The sequence below is a fragment of the Rattus rattus genome, chromosome 5, assembly GCF_011064425.1.
Source record: "Rattus rattus isolate New Zealand chromosome 5, Rrattus_CSIRO_v1, whole genome shotgun sequence".
Lineage (NCBI taxonomy): Eukaryota > Metazoa > Chordata > Mammalia > Rodentia > Muridae > Rattus > Rattus rattus.
Window position 1 is genome coordinate 136,060,827 of NC_046158.1, and position 26,912 is coordinate 136,087,738.

General features: G+C 50.5%; 1 protein-coding gene across 5 annotated transcripts in view; it reads left to right on the top strand.

The window, feature by feature from the left end:
• The window catches only part of Dlgap4 (DLG associated protein 4), a 146,299-nt gene that overhangs the window by 99,318 nt on the left and 20,069 nt on the right, over positions 1–26,912 (top strand). The window contains exon 1 of one of the 5 annotated variants that reach the window (XM_032904602.1): positions 8,725–8,762. The exons of 3 other annotated variants lie outside the window; for them this stretch is intronic. Coding sequence is in view for 1 of the 2 variants with exons in the window: in XM_032904601.1 (XP_032760492.1) it covers positions 9,731–9,761 (31 nt within the window). In the remaining variant the exon portion in view is untranslated. Of the gene's footprint in view, positions 1–8,724; positions 8,763–8,939; positions 9,762–26,912 lie in introns of those variants that run through there. One more of the 5 variants, XM_032904601.1, reaches the window with a different exon arrangement.

Consider the following 26,912-nt stretch of genomic DNA (forward strand, 5'->3'; position numbering starts at 1 on the left):
CCCCTGGGCTTCACCATCTGGCAGTCTGTCCTCCTCACGCGGCCTTTTAGCTGGGCAGTTTGTCCTAGGACAGAGCCTTCTAAAGACAACTGCAGCCCCACCCGCTACCCTGTAATCATTTTAACCTGTTTGAAAAGCAACATAGTTGCCTCTTGGAGGAGGCACTGTTTCTAGTGCCTTCGTCTCCGCTCACGGGTGACCCGCTACTCTACAGAAGTCTCCAGGCTGGGGTGGAGGTTGCTGCTGTTCTGTGGCTTCCAAATCCAGAGAGCTCTGCCAGGCTGTCCCAGGGCTCTACTGCACTAATGGGAGTCTCAGGTAACAATCACCTTCTCCACATTCTCATGCCCCAGAGACGTTCTCTGGGGGTGTTGGGGGTCCGGGGGACGTGTTTTTGAGACAGGGTTTCTCTGTGTATTCCTGGCTGTCCTGGAACTTGCTCTGTAGACTAGGCTGGCCTCAAACTGAGATTTCCCTGCCTCTGCCTCCCGTGTGCTATTGAGATGGGCTTAGAAGGACACAGGACATCTATAGAAATTCACTGCAAATAAACCCTTGACTTCCTCCAGCCCCCATCACTCATGAGTGCACAGACCCATAACTGCACATCCCAGAACCCAGGCCATGTGGGCCCCGCTTTGCGATAGCTCTTGCTTCCGTAATGCTGCACAACAAACACAGTACAACAATAGACATCCCCAAGTTTGTCAGCCTCATGCTTCTCCTGGGGCCAGAGGTCCTCAGAATGAGTTGTTCTCAGGAGGAGGGCAGAAGGCAAGAGAGCGAGCCTAACAGTACAAGCACATTCAAGGCCCAACATAAGCAAACATCCCACTGGCTAAAGCAAGTTGCACGACTGAGCTCAGAATCAGGGGTGAGGACCCTTTTCACTTTTGGAGAAGAGATTGTATCCCTGTGGCAAAGGGAGTGCACGCAGAGGGTTGAAGATCAGCTTGCTGTATCCCACACATGTATGCATGCCTCTCTCATACAGAACACTTATCCTACCCAAGATCCCCCTAAGTTTCATATAACCACAGTGTTGAGATCCATGATTTGTGCTAGATCTGGTTACAGCTTTTCTTTCCTTTTTTTTTTTTTTTAATTTATTCATTTATTATATGTAAGTAGCTGTCTTCAGATACACCAGAAGAGGGCATCGGATCTCTTTAAGATGGTTGTGAGCCACCGTGTGGTTGCTGGGAATTGAACTCATGACCTCTGGAAGAGCAGTCGGTGCTCTTAACCGCTGAGCCATCTCTCCGGCCCTACAGCTTTTCTTGATCCATCAACCTATGATCTAAAAAGCTGTGTTACCTGCCCTGTCACCCAACACCCTCTTCCCCTAATGGAGACTTTGACTTAGCACAAGGACAGGGCAGCTGCCACCCAGACTCTGTTGAGCTGGGACAGGAGGGGGCTCACAGGCTTTCTGACTTGGGCAATTCTGAAGTCCTTCTGAGCAAGCTGATGAGCCCACTCTGTGAGATAGGAGACTCGTTCTGAAGATTTCCTGCCCTGAGAAATGAACTTTGAACCTTTGCCTGCTTCCTTCCTAGGAGCAGTAGAAGGATTCGCCTTCCATAGCAGAAGCTGACTGAGTTGATTGACCTAGATCAAACACAGTTCATTTAATTTAATTTCATGTCACTTTGTGCCAAAGTCATATCCACGACCACTTTGAGCCCCACCTCCCTTTACTTAACTATTCCTATACCGGGATGCTGTGGGACCACACCACTGAGCTTTCCCACAGCTCCTTTGCCCACCTGAGGAGTTTGTATCAATGTGTGTGCGTGTGTGCCTGCTTTTCTGTATATGCACCACCCGCATGCAGGTGACCATAGTGGCCAGAAGAGTGTGTCAGATCCCCTCGAACTGGACTTACAGGCAGTTGTGAGCCGAACCCCACCCTCTGCAAAAATAGCAAGTGCTTTTGTTTTTCTTTCTCCCTTCCTTTAAAAAAGAATTATTTATTTTATGTATATGAGTACATTGTCTTCAGACACACCAGAAGAGGGCAACGAATCCCATTACAGATGGTTGTGAGCCACCATGTGGTTGCTGGGAATTAACTCAGGACCTCTGGAAGAGCAATCAGTGCTCTTAACCACTGAGCCACTCCAGCAACCCCCCTCAGCCCGTCTGTCTGTCTTTCTTTCTTTCTTTCTTTCTTTCTTTCTTTCTTTCTTTCTTTCTTTCTTTCTTAGAGGATCTCACTATGTAGCTCTGGCTAGCCTGGAACTATATGTAGAACAGGTTGACCTTGAACTCACAGACATCAGCCTACTTCTGCTCCCAAGTGCTGAGATTAAAAGCCTAAGCCCTAGCCTGTGTGGTATTTTAACAGGCAATGACTTTGTTTTCATCTTTATCTTAGGCTGTATCTTAATTTGAGAATGATCTACTGACTGGAGACTAAAATTGACTGATTATTTTTCAGCTCAGCAATTCCTAGGCCTTTTATATTTCCCCTAAGTATCCCTGACAGGTTGGTTGTTTCTTTTGTGAGTTCTCGCTTTACTTCCTTATCCAAAGGGCCCAGGTCTTCAGGTCTTAGCCAACTACATCTGCATGCTTGAAGTCAGCCCAGATGAATCTCACTGAGAGTTCTGAGCCACACCCAAACAGAAGCCGGGCTTCTTCTCCAATCCTCCCTAACGGTCTGCTCATCCTTCCCTCACTGCGTGGTCCTGGGGCCAAGATGCTAGCTCTTGGTCGTTCTGAAGTCACACTCTGTGTCGTGTACCATCTCAATGGCGCCTGGGAATGAGCAGTGGGGAACAATAGCAGACATTTATGAGCTTGCTGATCAGCTGCCTTTGCTCTGTGTGTCCTATACCCTGGGCCCAAAGGCTGTTCCGGAGCCAGTGTCCCAGCCAGGCCCTGTTTCCCCCATGGAGATGGCAGAAGGATAGGAGGACGAACTAATTTTGTAAGACATCTCAAGTCTCTTGGCTTCCCATCGGCAAAAACAGTTAGTCAAAGCAAGTCACTGGTCCAAAGCCGATGGTGCTTTTGTGAGACATAGCAAAGGCGGTAAGTCCAAAGAACTGAGAACTGAGGTCACTGATTCAGTCTCAACCTCAGTGTCTATCAACCGATCATCTACCTATAATCTATTTCTCCTTCAATTTGCATTAAAATACCTCTCCTCACTATGTGTATGTATGTGCATGATGTGTGTGTGTTTGAGCCTGCAAACAGTGCCACATGCATGGTTTCTCCCTCTTCTTTCCCCTTCCTATAGGGTATCACTGTGTAGCCTTAGCTCGCCTGGAATCACAGAGATCTGCCTATCTCTGCCTCTCACTCTCCAGCCCTTCCTTCTACCTCCATGTGGGTTCCAGGGATCAAACTCAGGCCATCAGACCTCATGGCCAGCTTTTATGTGATGAGCCCCTCCCAGTCCCCAAAAGACCCTACATTTCTAAAGAAATAAATTCTAACTTTGCTTCAGTAATAATAATTAAGGCATCAGCAGCACTTTACACACACACACACACACACACACACACACACACACAGAGCACATTCTGGATGAACCAGCATTTGTTATCAAGTGTAAGGATGTAGGCTTCAGTTAAACAGTTCAGGGACTTTTGCACAAATATAGTCAAGAAAGTATTGTGCAACAACCTCTCGTACCTGCCCAGACACACGTACACAGTCACAGAAAGACCTGTAGACAGTATGGTACAGTTGGTATAGTGCAAGCATGAGGACCTGAATTTGGATCACTAGAACCGTGCGGTTGGGGGTGGGGGGGATCCAAGTGTGGTAACACACCTTCTTAGTGTTCTATTGCTGTGAAGAGACATCATGACTAACTCGATTATTCATTTGATGTGGGTGGAGGGTGAGACAGGGTTTCTGAAACTAGCTCTGTAGACCAGGCTGGCCTTGAACTCACAGAGCTCCACCTGCCTCTGCCTCCCAGGTGCTGGGAATAAAGGCGTGCACCACTGCCCCCTCCTGGCTCAAGGAAAAGCATTGAATTGGGGGCTGGCTCACAGAGGTTCAGTCCATTATCATCGTGGTGGGGAGCATGGCAGCAGGCAGGAAGGCATGGTGTTGCAGAAGTAGCTGGGAGTTTTACATCTTGATCCTCTCTGGAAGCAGGCAGAGAGAGACAGAGACAGAGAGGCAGACAGACAGACAGACACTGGGTCCGGCATGCGCTTTTGAAACCTCAAAGACCATACTTCCTCCTTAGCAAGGCCACACCTCTTAATACTTCTAATCCTTCTCAAAAATCCACCAGCTAGGGACTAAATCTGCAAATATAGAAGCGTACGGGGACCACTCTCATTTAAGCCATCACAGACATCCTATCTCTGAGGGATCAAAGACAGTGGATCCCTAACCAGTCAGCCAGCCTAGCCAACTTGGCGAGTTTCTCAAAAAGAAGGTACAGACTGAAAATGACACCCAACATACACACACACCCACACATGGATGTGCACACACACAAAGAAAGACGTGAAGACAGATGTGTACCAATAGTCCTATGCATACATGTGCATACCTAGTTCGACACACCCCTGCACACAAAGTACAAGCCTGTGTGTCTCCGTCAAAGCTCACACCCACACTTGTGAAGAAAGTGTGCCTTAGAAACACTCCGGGCTTCTCCATTCGCCTTCACTATAGGTTCCCATGGTGACCTCCACATACCTGCTCTGGTTTGACCTCTGCTCCTCTTGTGCTCTGCAGATATACTCACCTGCCACCCAGGAAAGCCAAAGGCACCAGATTTCCAGGTTTCTGGCCAGAGCTGCAGCTGGTCCGTGTGGTAGTTTTGTGCCGAGTTAAAAAAGGGCACTGTCTCCTATGACACTCTGCCACCATCTGCTGAAAAGTCACCATGATACAGTGGTTTCTATTAGAATATGGTCCTTTACGTCCATCTGCCCGGGGGAAAAAAAGTCATAGTAATTATATACTTTGATTATGTCTATATTGTGAATAGCACCCTGCATGCACACTCGGGGCATCCTTAATCAGTGTAAAAACTTGTACAACCATACATGGAGGTCCTGCTTAGAATCACCCACCTCTACGCAGGCACGCACCAGCACACAGCCAGTCCCCCTACTCAGAAGGCTCTCCTCTTACTTCCCAGCCTTCCCGTGTTGGTTCTGAACCCGAGTTGTTGGCTGAGAGGCTTGTAGCTCTGTTTGTTTCTCCACCCTGAGCCCGTGTGCTCACAGACCAGATGCAGGCAGGTGGGAAGATGGGGGTGCAGGGTAGCTCTTGAGGCAGTGGGCGCCTAAGCAGAACCAACTGCTCTCGTGGGGGCGGGGCGTGTAGCTGCCCACCCACTACTCACAGCTTCCCGGCTCTGGCTCCAGCCCTGCCATCCTCCCTCCTCCTTTCTGACCCAGTTTCCACATTCCAGAAATAGCTCTGGCAGGTGACTGGCAGGCAGCGGGTCAGCAGGGGCTCAGCTTCTACAGCCCCTCCCCAGCCGGAGGACACCTGGGAGGGGACATGAGGGCCATGATGCGACCCTTTGGTCTGCCTCTTCTTTCTTTATGCTTCTGAAAGGAAGCAAGAACCCTCCCATCTCTTCCCTCAGCTCCCCACTCAACCGTCGTCGCCTTCTGTTTCTCCCTCAGCCCTCTGTTTCTCTTCCTTTCCCTCCTCTCAGTTTTGGGCTTTCCCCTCCTCCCTCCTATGTCTCTCCTACTCCCTCTGAATCACATCACACAGATTCAGAAGCCGAGATATCACACAGGGCCCACAGCAAGTGGCGTGGGGGTGGGGAGACTACTGTGTGGCACCCTCCCAATTACATTCTCTAGATCTTCAAATGTGGATACGGTCACACACACACACACACACACACACACACACACACACACACACACACACAGGTACATAGACTTAGGGTCATTCTTCACCCATACTGCAAGCTCCAGGCTGAGCTGGACAAGTTCCAGTCCAGAAAACATCCCAGCTCCCTGCTCAGAGGCCCAGGGTACTTTCTCCAGTGCTGATGTGTCACTGAAGAGGTGGCCGTCCCTCCCTGGGCCTCATATTGTTTATCTAGACTTTGGTTATCTGTGACCATTTAAGTCACAGGCTGCTCTCTCTCTCCTTTTGTCCCTTCTCTCATCCCTTAGAACTCTTCTGATTTCTTTGATTCCTTTCCCTTCCCTTGCACATATACACAGGTCTTGTCTCTCAAGCCTAGTCCACCCTAATCTCCAGTTATTACACTGCAGAGCCCTGTCACCTCAGCCCATTCAGTCCCCAGAGTGTCAGGGCAAACATTCTGTAATTTGAGTGTCATTTCTGATCCCTGAAGCTAAGGTTTGAGATTTAATCTGAGTTAAACAGATTAAGTGTGCCACCACCAATTAGTGATGTCTGCTATGGCCAGCGTTACACATACCTGCCATTTCTGACTTAACCCCGATACACACACACACACACACACACACACACACACATACGCTCAAAGTGGGCATGGGAAGGTTTACAAAGCCTAGAAGTGTCACAGTCAAGGTTATTCAGAAAATAGGTCAAGGAGATGTTTCTCAAAGCTTTGAGCTCTTCATTATCCTATGGGGTTAGGAAGGAAGCAACCCAAGGATGTGACAAAGAAGAAGAGAATCGTCTGGCAGTAGGAACAAGATTAGAGGCTGTCATACTGGTCAGGCAGGGGACAGTGGCCCTGTCAGGGCCATAGGGTCAGTGGTAATAGGATTCAGGAGGCCTTATCCTGGATGACTGTCAAATTTCCTACTGTTGAAGCAGGCACCTCTCCTCAGGGCACTGGGTAGAAGGCAGGCTTCTCCTTACGTTCTATCATGCCCTTGTCCCAGATTGTCTTAGCGAGGGTTTCTATTTGCTGTGACGAAAACACCATGACCAAAAAGCAAGTTAGGAAGGAAAGGGTTTATTTGGCTTACACTTCCAGATCATAATCCATCATTGGAGGAAGTCAGGACAGGAACTCAAGCAGGGCTGGAACCCGGAGACAGGAGCTGGTACAGAGGCCATGGAGGGTGCTGCTTCCTGGTTTGCTTCCCATGGCTTGCTTAGCCTGCTTTCTTAAAGAACCCAGGACCACCGTGGGCTGGGCCCTTCTCCCTTGATCACTAATTGGGAAAATGCCTTACAGCTGGATCGCATGGAGGCCTTTCCTCAACTGAAGCTCCTTCCTCTCTGATGACTCTAGCTTGTGTCACGTTGACACACAAACGCAGCCAGTACAGGGATGTTCTTAGGTATCCGAGTGCCTACTATGTGCAGATTGCACAGATTTTCACTGTTCACATTTTTAAAGAATCCACAGAAATGGTGACCCAGATTCTAGCCAGTTGCTGTTCTGCCACCTGGGGCAGGACAGCAACTATCTGGAAAGGACCATTTACCCTCCCCTAGAAACCCAGGTTCATGCAGGAGGATCTGAGGCCAGTATTACACCTCAAGCCTGGGTCCAGTCAACTCCTTTTTGCAGAGAGGCTAGCCAGACTTGGAGCTCCTGGCTGAGGACCCAGTCAGTACACAAAATGCCCCCCCCCAACACCTTACAGGACCTGAGGAACGTGTGTGCGAGCGCCCGAGGATGGGGGGGGGGGAGTACCAATAAAGAAGTATGCTGACATGTGAACTCTAGCACCAAGGTCCAGACTTGGTGAAGTCCAGATTGAAGCTGCCCATGCGTTCTTCTGTGGACTGGATTTAGAGGGTCAAAGACTTCCTTTTTAAAATTCTGTTTCTGCCTGGTTTCTCTCCAGGGAACATTCAGCACTGGCGAATCCCAAAGAGAAAGGGGGGCCTTGCCCAAGGTTAGACAAGGAGTGTTAACTGAATTGGAAGGGTGGAGTGACACAAGGGTGACTTGAGGTGTCATAGTCTATCAAGATTTTACATTGTCTTTTCACTAAGTAAAGCAAATGAAACCGAAGAGCACGATGTAGCCAACTCCTGCTTTTAAAGTGCTTAGCACAGTGCTGGCATCAAATAAGTTTGTTGCTTTTGTCATTATTATGTCTTAATGCAAAAGGAAGACTGGAAACAGTGTTACCTTCTTCATTCCTCACAGCCCTCTGTCAGATCCAAATACAGAAAGCAGGCAACCGGCTTGTCACGCAGCAAGGATCAGTGCCTGGCAGAACTTGCTGTAAATGGACTGCCAGTCTGGGGGAGGGGACGGGACTCACTCAGTTGTCACATTTTACAAAGACTGATGAGCATCTTGTCTAAGGTCACACAAGTGTAATACTGAACCCATCCTTAGGACCCTTGGGAGCACAGCAAGGGATAGCGCGGAGAGACAACTAGACACTGCCAGGCTGAGTAGCTAGGACCTGAGTGAGGGACGGAAAGCCCACGGTGGCTCCTCTCCTCAGCCTGTTTCCCTACCTACAGTGAGGCGTCGCCACCAGGGTGAGCCCGTAGGGACGGACCGCCACTTGGCCTCCCGTACGGACCGTGCATTATGTTCCAGCTGGAACCGGTTTGGCGGGGCGGTTCGAGAGGGCGGAGTCCCTCAGCTCGGGCATGCGCGAGCCGGCGCGGGCGCGCACTCCCTTTCAAGACCCGCCCGCCAGGGCGTGGGCCGCGCGGTACGCGTGCGCGCTTGCGCTGTGTCCCGGCTGCGCGCGCCCCCTGGCGGCCCCGGAATCCCGGGCGACGCGCGCGCGGCTGACGCGAGGGGCGGGGCCGGCGCGGGGCTTTAACCCGGAGGCCCCGCCTCTCAGGCGTACAAAACCGGAGCCTCGGGCCGGGCCGCGTGAGGGAGGAGGGTGAGTGCCCGCCGCTGGCCGCAGCTGCCGCCAGTCCATCCGTCACTCCGTCCGTCTGTCCGACCCACGTCGTCGCCGCCGCCGCCGCCTCAGCCCGACGCCCTGGGGCCCGCCCAGCGCCGCCCGGAGCAGCCGCGGCCCCGCGAGGAGACGGGCGCCGCCTCCGCCCGGCCCTGCCCTGCCCCTGTCTTCCCTGTCTGTCCGTCCGTCCGCCCGCTCGCCCGCGCTTCCTGTCCTTCTGTCGGGCCGCTGGCCCTCGGGCCCGTGTCCCTGTTGAGCCCGCTTTGTCTCTCCCTAGCTCGCTGTCTCTTTGTCTCTGCTCTCGCGCTCTCGGCCCCTCCCTCGCTCCAGGATCTCGGGTCCCCTCTCCCAGCGCTCCTCTCCTCCCCTTCAGCCACGGGTTCTGGCACCCCCATTCTTTGGGACTCCCTAGATCTTTTGGGTCCTCTCCTTCAGAACACACTCCACTCCCCCAGGCCACCCCTGAGCTTACCACACATCCTGAGGGTCCTTCTTGATCCGTGTGCCCCTGATTCCTGGGGGTTACCTTCACCTAGTCCATATTTCCCCACGGGTTAACCACTTCTCGGGGCCTCCCATATCTACCAGAACCTTTTACATCCCTTAATGGTCTCCTTAAACCCCCGGTATCTCCCCAGCTCCCTAACTTCAGAACCTCTGCCTTTTCTAGATTTGTCCGCTGTCGCTGTCACTGTGTCTCCTTGTTCTCCGAGCGCCCCACTTCTCTGGACCCGGTCCCCGCCTTGCTCTCTGCCTCTTCCACGCATCTGTGTCGGTGGTCTCATTGCTGTTTCTGGCGCCTGCCTCTGAGCCTTCTCTGCCCAGAGATCTTGCTCCCTTGCTTCTCTGCCCGATCCCCTGTCACCCCTTCTCTCTGCTCCTTGTCACTCCCTCTCCCTTTTCTGTCTCTGCCGGGTCTCTGGGTCTCTGACCCCCATCCGGCCCTCATGGCTTTGTGTCTGGAGCTCTTGAAGCAATGTGAGTGGTGGGGTGTCCGGGTCGGGCCGGGCGGAGTCATCCCGCAGGCTGGCCGCGGCAGAGGCTCCATGGGGTTGGCGCTGGGGCAGGGGCTGGCGCTGGGGCAATGAGGCTGTGGGGCCTCTAGACCAGGGGGACAAGGATGGTGGGGCCAGGCTGTCTGGCAAGGGGGTTGGGGGGAAGGGCCTTCCTGCCCTGAGGCTTCTGCTTTAGTTGCTTGAGTGTGTGGAGGGCGCCCTGGGCTGGGTATCCCTGCTGGTTTGGCCCTGCATGGCCTGGCACTTTGTGATCGCTTGTGGGCAGGCCTGGGCTATTTTGGAGCCTACAGCAGGATGTGATATCACTTGGGCGTTTATTTAGACCCAGCTGGGGGTGGGGGCTGCGTTCTTGCCAACTTGAGTAATGAAATTTTGCAGGGGGGTGTGGCTTCTTAGACAGCTGGGCTATATGGTTGTGGTCAGAACTTTTTAGGTTACCCTGAGTGGCCAGGTGAACCGAGGTCTGTGAAACTTGGTCTTGCTGAGACCTGGATGAATTAGAGAGGAATTGCCCTTACAATGACCACCCTTGATTATTGTATTTGGCTGTCTCAGTCTCTGAAATCTTGACTAGACCAGCTCCAAAAAGTTTGACTTCGGGTGTGCCCCTTGGACTTAAGTCTCATGTGTTCCATCTGTAAAAGGGATAATGAGGGAGGTAGTACCAAGGGTTGTCATGAAGATCAAATGAGGCATATCTCGACATGCTTTGTAAACTGTCAGCCTGCCTTTAGACAGTCCCAGAGAGAACTTTCCTCAGAGTACAGAGCTGAGCAGGCAGAACTGAGTCCAGGCCCAGGACTAGTCCACTTCCATCTGGTTAAGGAGTGTGTCTACCTTTCCAGAATCCCCAGTGCCATCGTGCTTCTCCTCAGCATGTAAAAATAAGTGGGTATGCCCAGAGAGGTGCTTGTGCTGGGGAACATTTGGATTTTCTGTGTGCCATTTATAACACCCGGAAACAAAGTCAGCCAGTACCTGATGAGCCACGGGTGCTTTTCTCTGTGTGGAGCACAAAGGTCCCAGTTGAAAGATTCCGCTGAGAGCTGGGATCTGCTATCAAGGGCTCTAGGATGTTCTAGAACTTTCAAACAGGGAGTGAGACCAGATATCGTAGTCCCTGCATCTTTCAGATAAGGTGGAAGTCAAGAAGAGCCAGGAGGACCCATGAAGGCTTGAACTCCTGGGTCCGGTCTCATGGCCATGTCTTAAGTCACTGCCTTGCTGGGATAGCCTGCTCCTGGTGTGTAAAAACGACCTCTAACACCCACAGATCTTTTTCTATGTGTGCCTTGCAATAGGCAAAATCCATGGATTGCCTGCATTCGGGAGGTTAAAGGGGCATGATACCTGGGCCAGAAGTGGAGAAGTCAGGATTCTAGTCCTCAAATCTTAGGCAGCGACTGTCCCTTTAGTGTCAGCCTCCTAACTTAAATTGGAATAACAAGTCTTAGCCTAAGACTGATTGTTTAAAGTTGCAAGGCAAAATGCCAAGGTTTTGTCCCCAGTTCTGGTGCCATGTGACTTCAGACAGTTGGTCTCCTGGTGGAGCTCTGCTTTTCCCTCTGAAAAATGGGGGTGTTGGGTGTTTCTAGCTCTTGGATCTTTGTGGCTGACATTTGAGATTGAGGCCACCTGTGCGCCCCTGCGCCTTGCCATTTATAAATATGCCTGGTCAGAGCGAGGAGGGGGATTCGCTGCGTGCTGTCAGCTGTATACTCAGGACAGCTGGGGGCTTTTATGGGCGAGGTCGTGCGTGGGTTGGAGAGGTTTCCCAGAAGAGGCAGTGTTTGAGCTGAGTCAGCATACCAGACGCGACCAGGCGCTTTCCTATACGGGTGCAGAATAATGTGGGTTTTAAAGCTTTTCAGACTTGGTTCTGATCAGTCTCAGCATTCGATACCTGTGCTTTCTTTGACCTCCAGTTTCCTCATCTGGACTCTGAAAAAGTCATTTATGCCATAGGATTGTGGAGACAATTAAATAAGATTATACATATATAAATAAAAAGCCTGTACACAGTAGGCCCTCAATAAATGTGAGCTTTTCCCACCTCATACTATCTGTCAGATTTTTCTTTGTGGGAACAAGACAGCGCCAGCTTCTTCCCTCACCCTTGTGGTTGCGATTCAGGTAACAGGGGACGTAGGAATGTACCTTGAACTGTATGTAAGCTGTAAGCAGTAGTAATAGAAGTGGCATCCCCAGGGCCAGGTGAGGCATCATGTAATTCAGTCAGAAGCCATCGAGATTCTCCATTTCACAAGAGAACGCAGAGTAAGGGGCCCAGAGAGGGACGTGGACCCACTCTGAGTCTCGCAGCATGGCAGTGTCTGGGCATTCTCTGGTCTCTCTGCTTCTTTTCCCTGCAGCATTACTTCAAAGGTTGCTGCTTCTGTCTGGTAGCCTGTCACTCAGTGCCTGTTCAGGCACCTGTTCTGGTTGGGTTTGTTTGACATTTCCCCAGTCTCTGAGCTCATCTCACATTTAAAGGCTTGAGGTGGGGCGGGAACTTGAGTCATCACCTTCTCTGGCTTTTCATCCTGAGTAGCAACCAGACACTCCCTGAGGGCCATTGCCTGATGTAGATGCCACATGCCCGAAAGTTTTCTTCCCAGAAGCTCCGGTGGACTTGGGAGTGTTTCCTTGCTCTTGGCAGAAGGCTCTCAGTCATCACTGCCCAGGGCTCCACACCAAGAAGCTCTTGCCTGGCTAAACAAATACTAGTGCCTCACTGTTCCTCTATAGTACAGACTGCTACTCCTTCAGGTTGTCTACAGTGGCCCCATCTGTAAACACAGTTCCATGTTCATATACTTGCCTAAAGTGTGACTCTAGCCAGTCACTTCATCGTCTCTGTTTCCTCATATATCACATTTTGATTCTTCATATTTAGAAATTTCAGTTTCCTGAGCTCTCTCCCCAGAGATCCTCTTTTATCAGGTCTGGTGCAGGAGTGAATCCTGTCAAGGAGTCTGAAGCTGAAAGCCTGTTAGCAGCACTCTGAGAAAAGCTGAAGTGGGAATAGCCCACAGTTAGTGATCGACCATCTATTCCTATGGTCGGACCCTGGACCGTTCTCTGTGCTTTGGTTTTCTTCCTGCCAGAGTTGGATGGAAATTCCTGCCTAGGTTGCGTGCTCCCTCGAGAAGTGATATGCTACTAGCAGCCTTGTTTGGAGCAAGCCTGGTTATTTGTACTAGCATGTCACCCTTCCTAGCTGAGCCCTCACTCAGGGCAGGGCAGGCTAGGCTCATGGCTGTGGAGTGGAACCCCTGAGCAGCAGTGGAATCCAGTCAGCAGCAATTTAATGAGGTGCAGGAGAGGTGTGCAGTGAAGGCCACTCAAGTTCCCAGGTTTCCCAGTGCTGCCTGCGGCTGCCTTTCCTGACTCAGCCTGGGCTGCAAGTGGCTGCTTTCTTCCCTATCCATTTCTGGAAGCCAGGGCTGCTTTAAAGGCAATAAAACCGAATCTAGAGCTAAAAGATGGTTGTTTATTGCAACTTTAGTAAGGAAGCAAGCTTGGGGAGTAAGAAAGACATCCCAGAACAAGGCTGACGGAGAGCCAGGTTAGAGCCATGGCTTATCTCCCCCAGACCTCTTTTCACCCACAGAGGCTGGCCTAGTTTGAAGATGAGCAAAGTGCTCCCAGGCGGTTGGGCTGGGATGAGCTAGGAGCTGACTTGTGTGATGGGAAACCCTCCCTTTCCAGGGGCCTGCCCTCTCAGCCTGGGCTGGCTCTCTTGGAGTGAGACGGGAAGAACAGACAGGCAAGTCCTCTGCTCCTGGGAACTTGGGGTCTGATGAGAGACAAGGCCTGCAATTATGAGAGACTGTGTGACAGTCTGTAATTAAGTGGCTGCTGAGGAAAGGCATTGTCTGAGAAGGAAGAAGTGAGTGTGAACAGGAGGAGTAAGAGCCCTTTGAGGGGGTTGAATTGGCAGAGGCAGAGGGTGGGGCTGGCACTCTAGAGAATGACTTGTTCAGGCAGAGGGTGGGGCTGGAAGTTAAGTGCGAGTTTGGAGAACTGAGTGTGCTTGCTGGTTTTGCTGATGCCTCGGGATTCTGACTGAAAGTCTGAGGGGGACCAGGCAGTTGTAGGTTACACTGAACTTCTTTAGGGTACAGCTGCTTTTGCGGATACTGGGATAACCTAACTGGGGGACTCTTTAAAGATGTTGATTCAGGCTAGGAATCCACTAGGAATGAGTGAAAATGAGGACTGGGAGGAGGCCCGAGGGAGAGGTCAGGGCGGGGCTCATGGGAAGCATTGATAGAATAACAGGCTGTGCTCCTGAGGAGACTCCAGATCCTGGGGGAGGATGTGTGCTTGGAATTTGGAAAAGGAAGTAGCATTCTGAGCATGCTCCTGCTGCACCTGCCTTGGAGCAGGCTCTGGGCCAGCGCCTCCATTGGCAGCCTCGTGAAATCTGTACAGCAAGCCAGAGGCAGGTGGACTTATCGAATCCCGTCCTACAGATAAGGGGAGTATGGCTCCGACTCAAGGCTGGCAGACTTCAAGCCTTGGCTCTTCCCCTGCTACTTAGAAAGGAAATCAGTGCCTTGAGGGGACAAAGGATCTGACTGAGCTGCTTGCCCCCTGAACAAAGGGAACGGTAGTCACTAAGCTCAGCTTTCTGAAAGACCAGCTTGCTCTGCATAGCAAGTTCCAGGCCAGCCAGAGTGAAACCCTGTATTTAACAAAAGAAAAGGAAAATTGTCACAAAAGCTGCTTTCTGACAATCCTTGATGTCAGGGTTGGGTACCAGCTTAGAATCTCCATAAAGTTAGAGGATCCTTACACCTTTTAGGAGCCTCCAGAGCTCTGCTACACATGTGCTCCATGTCTGGACCCCTTGGAAATCCCAGCCAGAGGAGTCAGTCACTCAGAAGCTAGGAAGAGACAGGTCATAAGGTACTTCACACAAAGCAACCAGATACTAGAGCCCAGGTCCAAATTCCTAGGCTTCAGGTCAGGGACGGTAGGAGAGAGATCGGTTCTTACCAAATGGCCACTGTAGAAAGCATCAGTGTTGGTTCCTGTCATGTAGCCAGAAGGTTGATGACCTGACCAGAAGGTACTCTTATTCTCTTGGTGTCAGCATCCCCACCCCACCTACCTCCCAGCATTGAACTTGCTCATAGGGCAAAACAACCCCATGCAACCCCATCCCTGTAAGCCTTCCTTTGTCACCAGTAAACACTCAGCATCCATGTGCCGACTATATGCTGGGTATGACGGCAGCCATGTCTTCACACCTTTTTTTATTTGTTTCGATTTTTTGAGACAGGGTTTCTTTTTGCATAGCCTTGGCTGTGCAGGAATTCACTCTGTAGACCTGGCAGGCCTCGATTTCACAGAGATCCACCTGCCTCTGCCCCCGAGTGCTGGGATTAAAGGAGTGCACCACCACCCCTTGGCTTCATCCCAAAATCTTAACAGAGGTTGTTTACAGAAGTTTTTCACAGTTCTCTGGGACAGACAGCCTGAGAAACATCACTTAGACAGCGGGCTAGAGTGACCGTGCTGTCCCATTGAGGTGCTGTAAGTTTACTAGATTGCTATTTGTCAGGTGCTGTCACAGAAACTTTCAGAGCTCGTGTGCGCTCAGTCCACTTTCTTTGCAGAACGTTGCTTCTGAATCTTTGATATTTGTCTAGCCTGTTCTGCTGTGCAAAACTTGTATCCACTGTTACCGCCAACAGACCCTTATATGACCCGGTAGAGCCTTTACAGTTGTATCTGTTTATTCCAGAGGAGGAAGCTGAGGCTCAGTCACAGAGAGTGGCTTGACCAAGGTGACTGTGAGCTGCTCATTTATTCAGCAAGTTTTTAATCAAGTGTTACTGTGTGTCTGGCAGTGAGCCAGCACCAGGGATCCACTGGCAGGCAAAGCTTCCCTGGAGACTTAAATTCTAGAGTATGGCGGCATCAGAATGTAGTAGGACCTACCTCAAACTGTGGCCCCAGGCTCTGTCACTGAAGACCCCTCTGACTTGAACCCAGGGCTCCAGAGTTGCAGCCTATGCGACATTAAAGCTAGTCAAGGGATAAGTTTCTGCAAACTAATCATCAAAAATGAAAAGAGAGAATAAAAGGTTTGCTAAATTATTAATGGGACAGTGAGGAAGGGTATCTCCCAGAAGGCCATCTGCTAGTGCTCATTAAAGGGAAGTCACCCAAGACAGAGAGCTCTAAGTTCTTGATCTGACTTTTCTTCAACCTCCAAATATTTGATTACAGTAGGCACAGGTGTGGAGCCCTGTGGCCATGTGCAGAGCTGGGGACCCTCCTACCTCCTTTAATATTAAATGAGAGGAGATAAAGGCTGGTCCTAGGGTACCAAGTCCAGGAAGCACTGTAGTCCACCCCCTCAATTCCCGTGAGTAGAAAACAAACCTAGGGGGAAAGGGACTTGTTACAAACACATGGTGAGTGAAAGGGCCTTGCCTTCTCCAGCAAGCCTGACTTGGCTTCCCCAACCCCTCCTGGGAGGAACTCCCTTCTAAAAGTCAAGCTGTTTCTGAGAGTCTGTACACTTAAATTTTTTCCCCAGATATTTCCAAATTGCCATCTTTTTCAAACACACATTTTTGGTTTTTTTTTTTTTTTTGGTTTTTTTTTTTTTGGTTTTGTTTTTTTTGGTTTGTTTTTTGTTTTTTGTAGTTAAATGCAACTCAGGCTAGCCCTTGAACTCTTCATCCTTCCATTTTAGGCTTTCAAGCACTCAGATTACAAGCGTACACCACCACACCTGGCTAAAAATGTTCACATTTGTAAAGTACTCCACAAATGGGGTTCACATTCTTATTCTTTCTTTCTTTTTTTAAGAACCACTCTTGCCATCATGGTGCATGTCTTTAATTCTAGCACTCAAGAAGCAGAGGCAGGTAGATCTCTGGAGGCTAGCCTGGTCTACAAAGTGAGTTCTAGGACAGCCAGGGTTATATAGTGAGACTGTCCCAAAGCAACCAGCCTGCACAGGACTCTGGGAGTAAGGCCCAGAGAGAGAAGAAGTTGGCCAGTGTCACTCAGCTGTTCTCACCCAAGGAGTCACCTTTCACTAGGCCTGTCGGAAGGAAGTAAACAATGGAGGAAATTCGAGGTGGGGCAGCAGAGGACCAGAGCCAATATTGGGGGGGGACTCTGTTGTGGGCACCTTGGGGACTGTTGGTTCCAGGAAGAACCCTTGCCCACCAGAAATCTTGTCTTCCTGTGTCCTGGCAACATCAGGTCACATAAGCTCCTTCAGACACTTCCCCTTGCAGGCCTGGTCACTGTACCCACCCCCACCCCCTCTGAGTGTCTGCTTTTCACTTGCTCCTGGGTTATCGGGAAGATCTGGTGAAACAGCCCATAGGGAACAGAGTGAAATGGCTGAGAGTGCAGCAGTCCCAGCCATTGGGGATCCCAGAGTTGGGGCTAGCCCTGGTTGGGCTGCAGTCAGGCTCAGCAAACAGCTGGTCAGCCTACCATCCAACCGCTTCAGAGCACCTCTTGCTGGTGTTTTCCTTCTGTGCTACAGGGCAGACTGTGCTGAGCTTCCTGAATTTGTTCTGTCCCCGGTTGCTGGGATCTCCACTGTACTTGTGGAACAAAGGCGCTTAGATATCAGATGAGGAGAGGGAGTCAGGGAGACCACAAGGCTGTCTTTGTGCTACTTCTGAGGTGGGTCCCCAGATAGCTCATCTCTGCAGCTCCTTTTCAACCTATCTCCACCCCAGCCCTCCACCCCCCAATCTGAGGAAGTAGAGCTCCTCCCACATTTGATTGTTCAGAAGACTGGCCTGGAGAATCTTATACCCTTAGGGGGCGGAAGCTGGGGGATTGTGTCCCCTGGCCTTATCGGCTTTCCCCGTGTTCCTTTTAGTTTCACTTTGGGTTTAAAACCCAAACTTAAAGCAGGAAGCAGCCGCCTCAAGCCCTGCCTGACTGGGAAGGTCTAGGGGAGCCTCAGACCTCACTAGAACGGTATGGTGTGCCTCATCCCTGAAGGGTCCCACCCGTGTTCCAGAGGTCTGGCTCGTGGGTGGGGCCCAGTGGGGAGAGGCGCCAGGCAATAGACAGTGGCGCCCTGGCTAGGCAGTCTGGGACTGGGCCAGTAGGACGGGTTCCCTGGTGAAGTCAGTTCACTCGGGTGTGGTCCCAGCATCAGGCCCCCCAGGTGGGAAGCTACTGCCTTTTAAACACCCCATTCTTCTGGGGCTGGGCGGAACAGAACTGGGCCTGGGAAAGAAACCAGGGCCTCCGAATTCACCTTTCACAGAGCTGCTCACTTTCCCTAAAGGTAAGACCAAATACCAGCCTCTGCCTTGAAGCAGTTTCTTCTGAGTACCCAGCTTGCCTGGAAGCCCCTTTGCTCTGTTCAGCTTATCCTCTCACCTCTTTAAGTCTCGGGGTAATAGGTAGCTTCGGCTTCAGGCTAGGTCTTCCGTGCTCAGAAGCGCACAGGGCGTCTGTTTCTTTGCAGGGGTGGGTCCCTCCATCTCTGTACGTCTTCTATCCATACAGTGGATCTGCATTTTAGGAGAGCTAGCAAGAGTATCTAACTCTTGTATTCTGGGATGAACTCTACTCCCTAAGGGTACCTTAGGAAGTGTTAGGAAGCACTCTGAAGAAGGACTACACCCCTGTATCATAGAAAAGTGGCACTGATGAGCCCATACCCCTAGGTTCAGACAGACCTGCAGCTCAGAGTCCTGCTATTTGGACTCAAACACCTGGAATCCTGTCACCTAGAGCTCTCAGGTTCTCACTTACAAATATAGTGGCTCCTATCACCTGGTTAGTCTCACCCTGAAGGTAAGAGAGGCGTTTAAGGAGGCCCAGTGCAGAGACTATACTATTACTCAAAACACTGACTCCATCCCCCACTCCAAACCCCACCCCCAGAGGTGTAGCTGGACTGTGGGCTATTTGGAGGGCAGCCATTAGCTGTCTGTTTACTAACACAAGGCTCTGGTTGGGGATCGGAAGAACTCAAGGAGAAGGGCTTTCATTCCCCACAAACTGGTAGGCTCAAGTAAACCGAATTTTTGAGAGGCAAGGGCAGCCTCTGCAGAGGTCAGGATTGGCTGAGCTGGAGAGATCTGCCCTGCACAGGTATTTGCCTGGCATTGAGAGCTGGGCCTTGTCTCCACAGAGTGCTCATCTGGGCAGTTTTCTGTGAGCTGTGGCCGAGAGCCTGTTATGCGTATGTCGGAAGCAGATTGAATAGTTCAGACTCTCCTGGAACCTTCTGCCTTCCCAGGCTTCCCACGCTTCATGACGTGGCTGTTGCTCTGCACAGAGGTGTGGTCATAGTCAGGAGGTGTCTGCTACCTGTGCTACCTGTGCCAGGGGTGGGGCTTGTTTGACAGCACCCAGTAGAAACAGGTTTAAACTACCCTTTACCCGACAGCTTCCTCAAAGGAGAGAGCTCATGTGATAGAGTGGGAACAGTCCAAGAGGAGGGCAGTTAGTCAGCCCTCGGCTCCCCTCCATAACCTTTCCAAACAGTCATGTGCTGAGTACCAGAGGCTGAGCAGAGAGGCAGGGAGGACAGAACCAGCTGATTTCCATCCAGCTTGGAGACTGCCCAAGCAGGTAACAGATAGACAAGATACCATGTGATTGTGTTAAAAGGCAGAAGGAGACAGCCAAGTGCAGAGAGGGGCCTACCTGGGAGGCTTAGAGGACATCACTGGAAGTAGGGAGGATGGGGAGCAGCCCCAATTAAGACCCTGGAGGGCTGTATTTGCTAATTTCCAGAAGGTCTGGGCATATTTAGATGGGAGAGTAAACCTGGTTAGCCCTGAAGTGAGCACCTTTTTTAGCTCCCTGGAGAGCCAAGGATCCTGAAGTATTACTAGTCCGATAAAGACAGGTTACCTCAGAACTTCAGACCAGGAATGGAATTGCACTCCTGTGATCTCAGCACTCCATCCAGAAGAGCCAGGGGCGCAAGAAGCTTTCAAGTTCAAGGCCATTGTGATTTACATAGCAAGCCCTAGACTACCTTTAAAAAAAAAATCACAAATACCTACTGTTTTTCATAAGTCACTAACATTTCTTCACCAGTCCCAAATTATTGCTAACTTTCTTTAATGCACTGCACACTTCATCGTATGCTATTGCTGAGGGAGGCAGGTGCTGCTTTCAGTGATGAAGGAACAGAGAGGTAGGTGACTTGCCCAAACTCACACAGCACAGTCAAGAGTTGAAGTCCTGATTCATGGCGCTTTCGGTCTAACCACACTGCCGCCTTTGTTTAAGAAACAAGAATGTGGGGTTGGGGATTTAGCTCAGTGGTAGAGCGCTTGCCTAACAAGCGCAAGGCCCTGGGTTCAGTCCCCAACTCTAAAAAAAAAAAAAAAAAAAAAAACAAGAATGTTTCTTGTTTCTATTACTTTTCTTTTTTTTTTTTTGAGGGGAGGGAGGGGCAAAGTTGCCATCCCCAAATGAACATTTTAAAAGTTTAGGTAAAAGAGTATGAAGGCTGGCAAGACGGCTGCAGGGATGAGGGTACTGTCAAGCCTATGGCCTGAGTTTGATTCCTGGGATCCATTGAAAAGTAAAGGAGGGTCAACTCCAGAGAATTGGTTTCTGACTTCCCCCTGGCATGGCCACACAAATAAATGCCTTTTTAAAAAGCAACTGTGTGGGGTTGGGGATTTAGCTCAGTGGTAGAGTGTTTGCCTAGCAAGCGCAAGGCCCTGGGTTCGGTCCCCAGCTCCAAAAAAAAAAAAAAAAAAAAACAACTGTGTTACAGCAGTAAGGTCAGGATAATCTTTTTCTGTTTCCTGTATCACAAGATCTGTAATGTTTTTTTTTTTTTTTTTTTTTTTTTAAGTTTTGTTTTAATCTCTAGACATGTTGCTGTCTAGCTGCTTCTGAGAGTCCTGGGTTACTAATAGAAATATCACTGCCCCTGTACACCTCCAAGCTTTATCTCCTATTTGAATTCATTTTTCTGTTTGCTAAATTTCTGGAGAGAGAGGCATATTATTACAAACCAGCACCTGTTCCTAAACATTTCTCACTAAGGTTGGAGATGTGTGTGAGGACATTGATACCTGTCAGCCCAGCACCAGGAAGGCAGCGGCTGGGAGACTTAGTAAGACCTCAGTTTCCAAAGTCAACAGAGGAAGAAAAAAGTAAGTAGCAAGAAGTAACAAGCCAAATTACAGAGTCAGGTCTAGAGTTTTAAATCTGTATTTCTCTGACTTTGGATGTGGGGTGGATGTGGTAATTGCTAAGTGGGGCTCATGGTAGGAACGGGCCCCTCAGTGTACCACCCACTAGCTCATTCCTCAGAAATTATTAAATTGACTAGCAGCCTGGGGACATTAAGTGTATTTTCATTGTTCACACTCCTCCCTACATCTGTCTCCAGAGCATCACATCATCCCAAAGTGAAACTACATAGAACCACTCCCTGCTGCCCTTGCCTGCCATCTGTGTCTGATCTGACCAGTCTGGGGGCCTCATCTAGGAACCCATTTTAAGATGGAACTCTTTGAAACATGGGGGTTCACGGGGGTCTGTGAATAATTAGCTCCTGTGATGGCGACTAAATCTTCTTGTACCCTGCAGAGCTATTCGTGTCTGTGCCCGGGCTCCAGCAGCACCGGTAAAGGACCTCTGCTCTCCTGGGAGAGTGCCCTCTCCCAGAGTCCATGGAAACCCCACCCTTTGTGGAAGGGACTCTCACTTAGTCACTTGCAGTAGGATCTGAGCCATGTCTGTCCCTTTATTTTCGCCAAGACTTCCTTTGGGAAGGGACAATACTTCCCAGAATTACTGGGACAAGATCGTGGCTTTCTCTTTTCATCCTTAAAGATTTAGCTCAGTGTCCAGATATGTTGGATACAAAGTAACCAGGGCTCCGGGTTTCTACTTTCTGGAAGTAGTGGAGACTACAAGTAAGATGACTCGCCTGAGTCTTGTAACATATAACTGCACTGTGGCAGAAACCCAGCCATGCTTGCTCTGTGAATTAGCTCTCCAGCATTTTTTTTTTTTTTATTGGCCAATTTTTTGAAAATCTGGTCTGAGGAGCAATGAGCTGTTTTACTGTTTTACTGCGTGTGAGACATTGCCTTAGAAGCTCCTGGGTTGGTCCTGTACATGGAAGGATAGGAGTCAGGATAAAGGTTCTGGTAGGTGACCAAGGACGATGGTGCTATGTCATAGAGTGGTATCCTAAGTTATTTCCACAGTGATTGTCTTCTCAAGGGACAGCAGATCCTTATGCTTGGAAATTGTTCTTCATATTGGACCCAAGACAGGCAGCATCTGTCATGGCCTTCCCACTGTGCAGGGACACAGCTTTAGGGTCCTTCTCAACACATGAAAACACTAGTCCCCTAGATGTAACATGTCCAGTGGGACTTAGGCCATCCCTAACTTGGGCATTCTCCTGTTTTTCCACATAGGTGTCAGTCCTAGGAGGGGAAGGGACAGTTCAAGAGGCAAGTGATGTCACAGGTCTCTTTGTGAGAGTAGAAGAGTCTAGCAGGACAGCCAAAAGCCTAGGGACAGTGTTGGCAGAGCGCCTCCCAGACGGGTAGAAGCTGTCCAGGTACAGTCTGTCTGTCTTCTCGAGGTGCCCCTGGGGTGTGGCTTGGGTTGTGAAAGCTCCTGGGGAGGGCAAACTTACCTCTTCTAGACTCTGGGATGTGTCAGTTTTGCTGACGAGCTGGTATGCTTACTATTAATGAGACTGGATGCCGTGAAGTTGGGTCTTGTAGAACAAACATGGGCCTTGTACTTAGCAAATAGAACATGACTTGCTGTGTAATGCTGAACAAATTCTCAACTTCTCTGGGCCTCAGTTTTCCTTAGCAGTATAAAAGAAGAATGTAAAAAATATCTTGAGGGGTCAGATTCTGAGATTTCGTTTTAGGGCCTCACACTGTGGCTTTTGAAAGCTGTCTTCCCAACTGTCACCATGCTGTGATTTCAGAGGAAGGGAGCTCGGACAAGGAAGGCTATGGCAGTGTGAGGGAGCAGCATGGAGATGACCCTTGTTCCTGCACCTCCATCTGCCCACCGTGCACTTCTCTCAGATTCCGCCTCCCTGTGTTTCTGGGCCTGGGACGGAGCCAGAGGAATGCATGGGTTTCCATCTACAGGAAGCTCAGGGTCTGGAGGAGCAGCGCAGTAAACGGACAGACCAGCAAAGCTAGAATGGCAGCAAAGACCTGTGCTCGCCCAAGCAGGGGAGCGGGGTGAACCTGGGGAGACTGTAAGAGACCTCTGGGGGAGGAGCACTCAGGTGTCCTCCTCACCAGAGAAGGGCACTGCAGGCAGGAACAGCGCCCAAGGACCTGAGACTGTAACTGCTGTGATTTGGCAAAAAGAATATGTTGGAGGAAGGTGAAAGGATGCTGGAGAGCAGTGCCAGCAATGTGGGCCGGGCATGTCTGCAAGCGCATGGACAGGGACTGAACCCTCAGCCTGCTGGCCAATTGGAAAATGTGACCCCTCACTTGTGGCCGGTAGAGTTTCTGGAAAGCCTGGGACTGAGAGCTGGGTGGGCCCCTGGAGCCATTTTAGTGACAGATACTCAGTTACCATTCATCTTCCACCATAAATTGGGCCTAGCCGGGGATACCTGGCCTCTAGGCAATTTGACTTAGAGCCTGTATGGCGGAATATATCTCAGGAGGGGTAGGGTAACTACCATCTCTTCTCTGACAGGCTTCTATGCTGGGGAATCTAAGGGCCTTATACTTTGTGACCTTTGGGCATCAGAGAGAGACATGTAAGCAATTCTTGCTCCTTCACCTGTCTCCTGCCCTCCACGGTACCCCTCAGATTCTGTTCCGTGTGTCCCTGGGCCTACAAGGCCATATTAGAGATGGCATCCTTCCTAAGTGTCAGTAGGACTCTGCAGGTGTGAGCCTCTACACAAAGCTACTTTTTAAAAGAGAGTGTGTGTGCCCGTGTGTGTGTGTGTGCATGCGCACGTGTGTACACTAATGCAAATAACTTTCAGGAGTTAGTTCTCTCCCTCTACAAGCTGAATTCCAAGTGGGTTTGGAAGTCAGTACCTTTACCTGCTCATCTAAGTGACCTTTTCACTAGAAACTAGCGCTCTACTTGTGCTCCATAGCGCTATCCCACACCCTGTGTGTCCCCTCTGCAAGCACTTCCTGGAATGGGAAAAGTTGAAACTTCTCCCTGTGCGGATTGCCCTTTTGTCAGGCTCCAAGGTGACCCAGTCTGTTGTTCAGGAAATGCCTGAATCTCCTGAGTGTTGCCTAGAATTCAGAGGCAGCTTTCTCTGGTCTGGGCCTTTCCCTGGCAGTGAAGTCTGACATATGTCTGTGGTCAGCCAGAGTCACTAAGGTATTTTTCACACAGGCTGTTTTCTTGTGTAACTGTGTCACTTGTGATTCCAATCCCAGGATCACAGTGCAGGCTCTGAGGAGGGCCTCTCCTTCCTGCTCCGCCATCCCCAGGGCTGTCTGAGTGTTGTCTGCTGACCTGGATTGAACCCCTGGTGTTCCCCAGTCAGCCCTTCATTCCTTTCATCCTCTCCCAGCTGCCCAGGGTTCTTGGCTTCTGCCTCTGTTACTCGATACACCACCTGTCACCCCAGGCACAGTGAATGAGCCTTGTTAACACCGCCTTTCTATTCTGGGATGCACTTGGTCATTCAGAATGATGCAGAGAACCCAGCCATCGAGGTGTACAGGGCCTGGCAGTGTCTGGTTTGCACACTGACTTCAGCCTGTGACAGTTTAAGAAAAGCCTGGGTTTTGTGACCTGTCACCAAAGTTTGACTTCAGTCAGCTCTCTACAAGTGAGGTGGTTTTCTGAGCCTCTTTTCAAGTAGTACTTTGTACGTAGGACTCCTGGGAAATTAGCAGCAATTATGTCAACATATTTGACATAAGTCAATATTTGACAAGCCAGGACTTACTTTCTGCATCAGTCGTCGTCGTCGTCCCCCCCCCCCACCCAATCTCTTACCAGGTGGGGCAGGCTGTTGCATATGCAAGGTTGGTGCTGGGCTGGAGTGCTGGCATCTGTTAGAACTGTTGCACTAGTATCCGTAGCTTGTGCTTACAGCTTGGTGCCCAATAGGACAGCTATGGTTAGTTACTACAGCTTGGAAACTGGACCTCTTGCTTTAGGACAGCTGGTGGTGGTGATAAACATACCCTGCTGCACAGAACATTGCCTGCGAGAGTGCTCTGAGCAAACCAGGCAAACTGGGTGACAGGTTTGAGCACAGGGCGAGCGAGAGGAAAATGTTGCCCCCTTGGGTTGCTTCTTGAATGCTGTGGTGGAAGTGGGTTTTGGAAGACAACTTACTTTGCTGGGGGTCCCTGGTCAAGGGCTGGGGATGAGTGAGGTGAACAGGCCAAGGATAGAGCAGGAGGCGGGAGCTCAGATAGGTGATGGGAGAGAGGAACCCTGGGCTCTGGAAGATGAGCTTTTGTCTTAGGACAAAGTTTCCCTGGTGGGGGAAGGGAAGTCCCCAGGCTTCTGGAGTGGGCAGGGTGACTTCTGGGAGGGCAAGGCTGATGGGAAGGAGGGGAGGATTCGTATTCATTGTGAGCTCAGTCTACTATGGCCTTGGACTTCCCTGTGGTGCTGCCAAGCACACTGGGGCTGTTGAGATAGTGGTCTAATGTGCTGTAATGTCCTCTGACCACAGCCCAGCTCTGAGGGACTTCACAGGGGAATCTGTGGACAGCAAGGAACCTCCCATCCTGTGAGCAGCCCTGGGAAGTTGAGGTCCCTGCCGAGAGGAGGCCACCTTCTATTTTTTTCTAGACCCCTCTCCTAGCTCCTCTTCACCACCTAACATTTTGCCAAACTGTGCCCTGCTCAGCGTCTGTCCTGCTGTACTTTGCCCTGCCCTGCTCTGCTCCTTGCCAGTGGGTCTAGCCCTCCACCCAAAGTTTGTCTCCCAGAAAGTAGGCACACTCTTTTGCTCGGAAAGCATGGTTTCAAGAGTAGCTGACCCCATGAGTAGTGGAGAGCACCCCATGTCATTACCTTGGCTCCTCTCCGAGCATCGAGTATCACACCCCTTTTGTGGATGGTCAGCTGTGGCCTCTGTATGACCCTCACAGAGTGCTGTAGAATGTAGGGAGGTTCTCCTGGCTCTGGACTTTGTGTGTGCCCCTCTGTGAAATGGGACAATAGCAGACATGGCCTGTCTTATGTCTTGGTTTGAGGATCCCATCAGCTGCCACACAACAGAGGCAATGCTTACAGCTCATGGTAATTGTTGAGTCGATACCATATGAATCATAATTGCAAACCTTGACTCCTATGGGAAATGTGGGCTCTTCCAAGCCTCTTGCCATAATTTCTCCCAGTCAGTACACAATCTTATTTCCACCAAAAGATTCGATATTGATAGTTGGTTTATTAATTTTGAACTCATGGCCAAGAGCAGTGTGATTCATGCCTGACTGAAGTGTATCTAACACCTCTTCCCCCATGGACATTGGGGGGCCCTTCTGCAGCATACTTGGGATCCATTAAGCACACCTCCAGCAAACCAAGAAACTGGAGAAGCAGTAAAGAGCACAGAAGGGCACTTGCAGCCTGCACGAGAGCCAGTGTGAGAAGGCAGCGTTGCCTTTATCTGCCTTTGTTGGGAGTGTGAGTTTCAGATACTTATGTCAGAATGACTATGAAAAGCCCCCGGGGTCTGTGGCTGGAGCTGATTAAGTGTTGAGAGCGAATCCGTGAAGGCCAGCTGACAGCTGGAGCCCCTGCGAAAGCATGGTCTCAATCACCCTCGTAGCTGAGGACAGGACCAGCTTCGGACATTTTGTGACTTTCGCCTCTGCAACCTGTTGGCTTCTGTGGACACTGAGGCCCAAAGCAGGTGCAGATACTGGAGTGCCTGGGTGGGGCTGGGTAGGTGAGACCTTTGCAGTAGAAAGGGCTCACAGTGTGCCATGAGTTGGAGACTTTCTGGGGCCAGGATGGAAGGGGGGACAGGAAGTGCAGAACAGGAGGTGAACATCCAAGGAGCAGCAGAGTGTGGATGATCCAGGTGAGGGCAGCTGCAGATGGAGAGAAGACCGGTGGGGAAATGAGTTGGGGACACTCCACTATGGGCACCCTGTGATTGAAGAGCATCTCGTGTAGTGCCTTG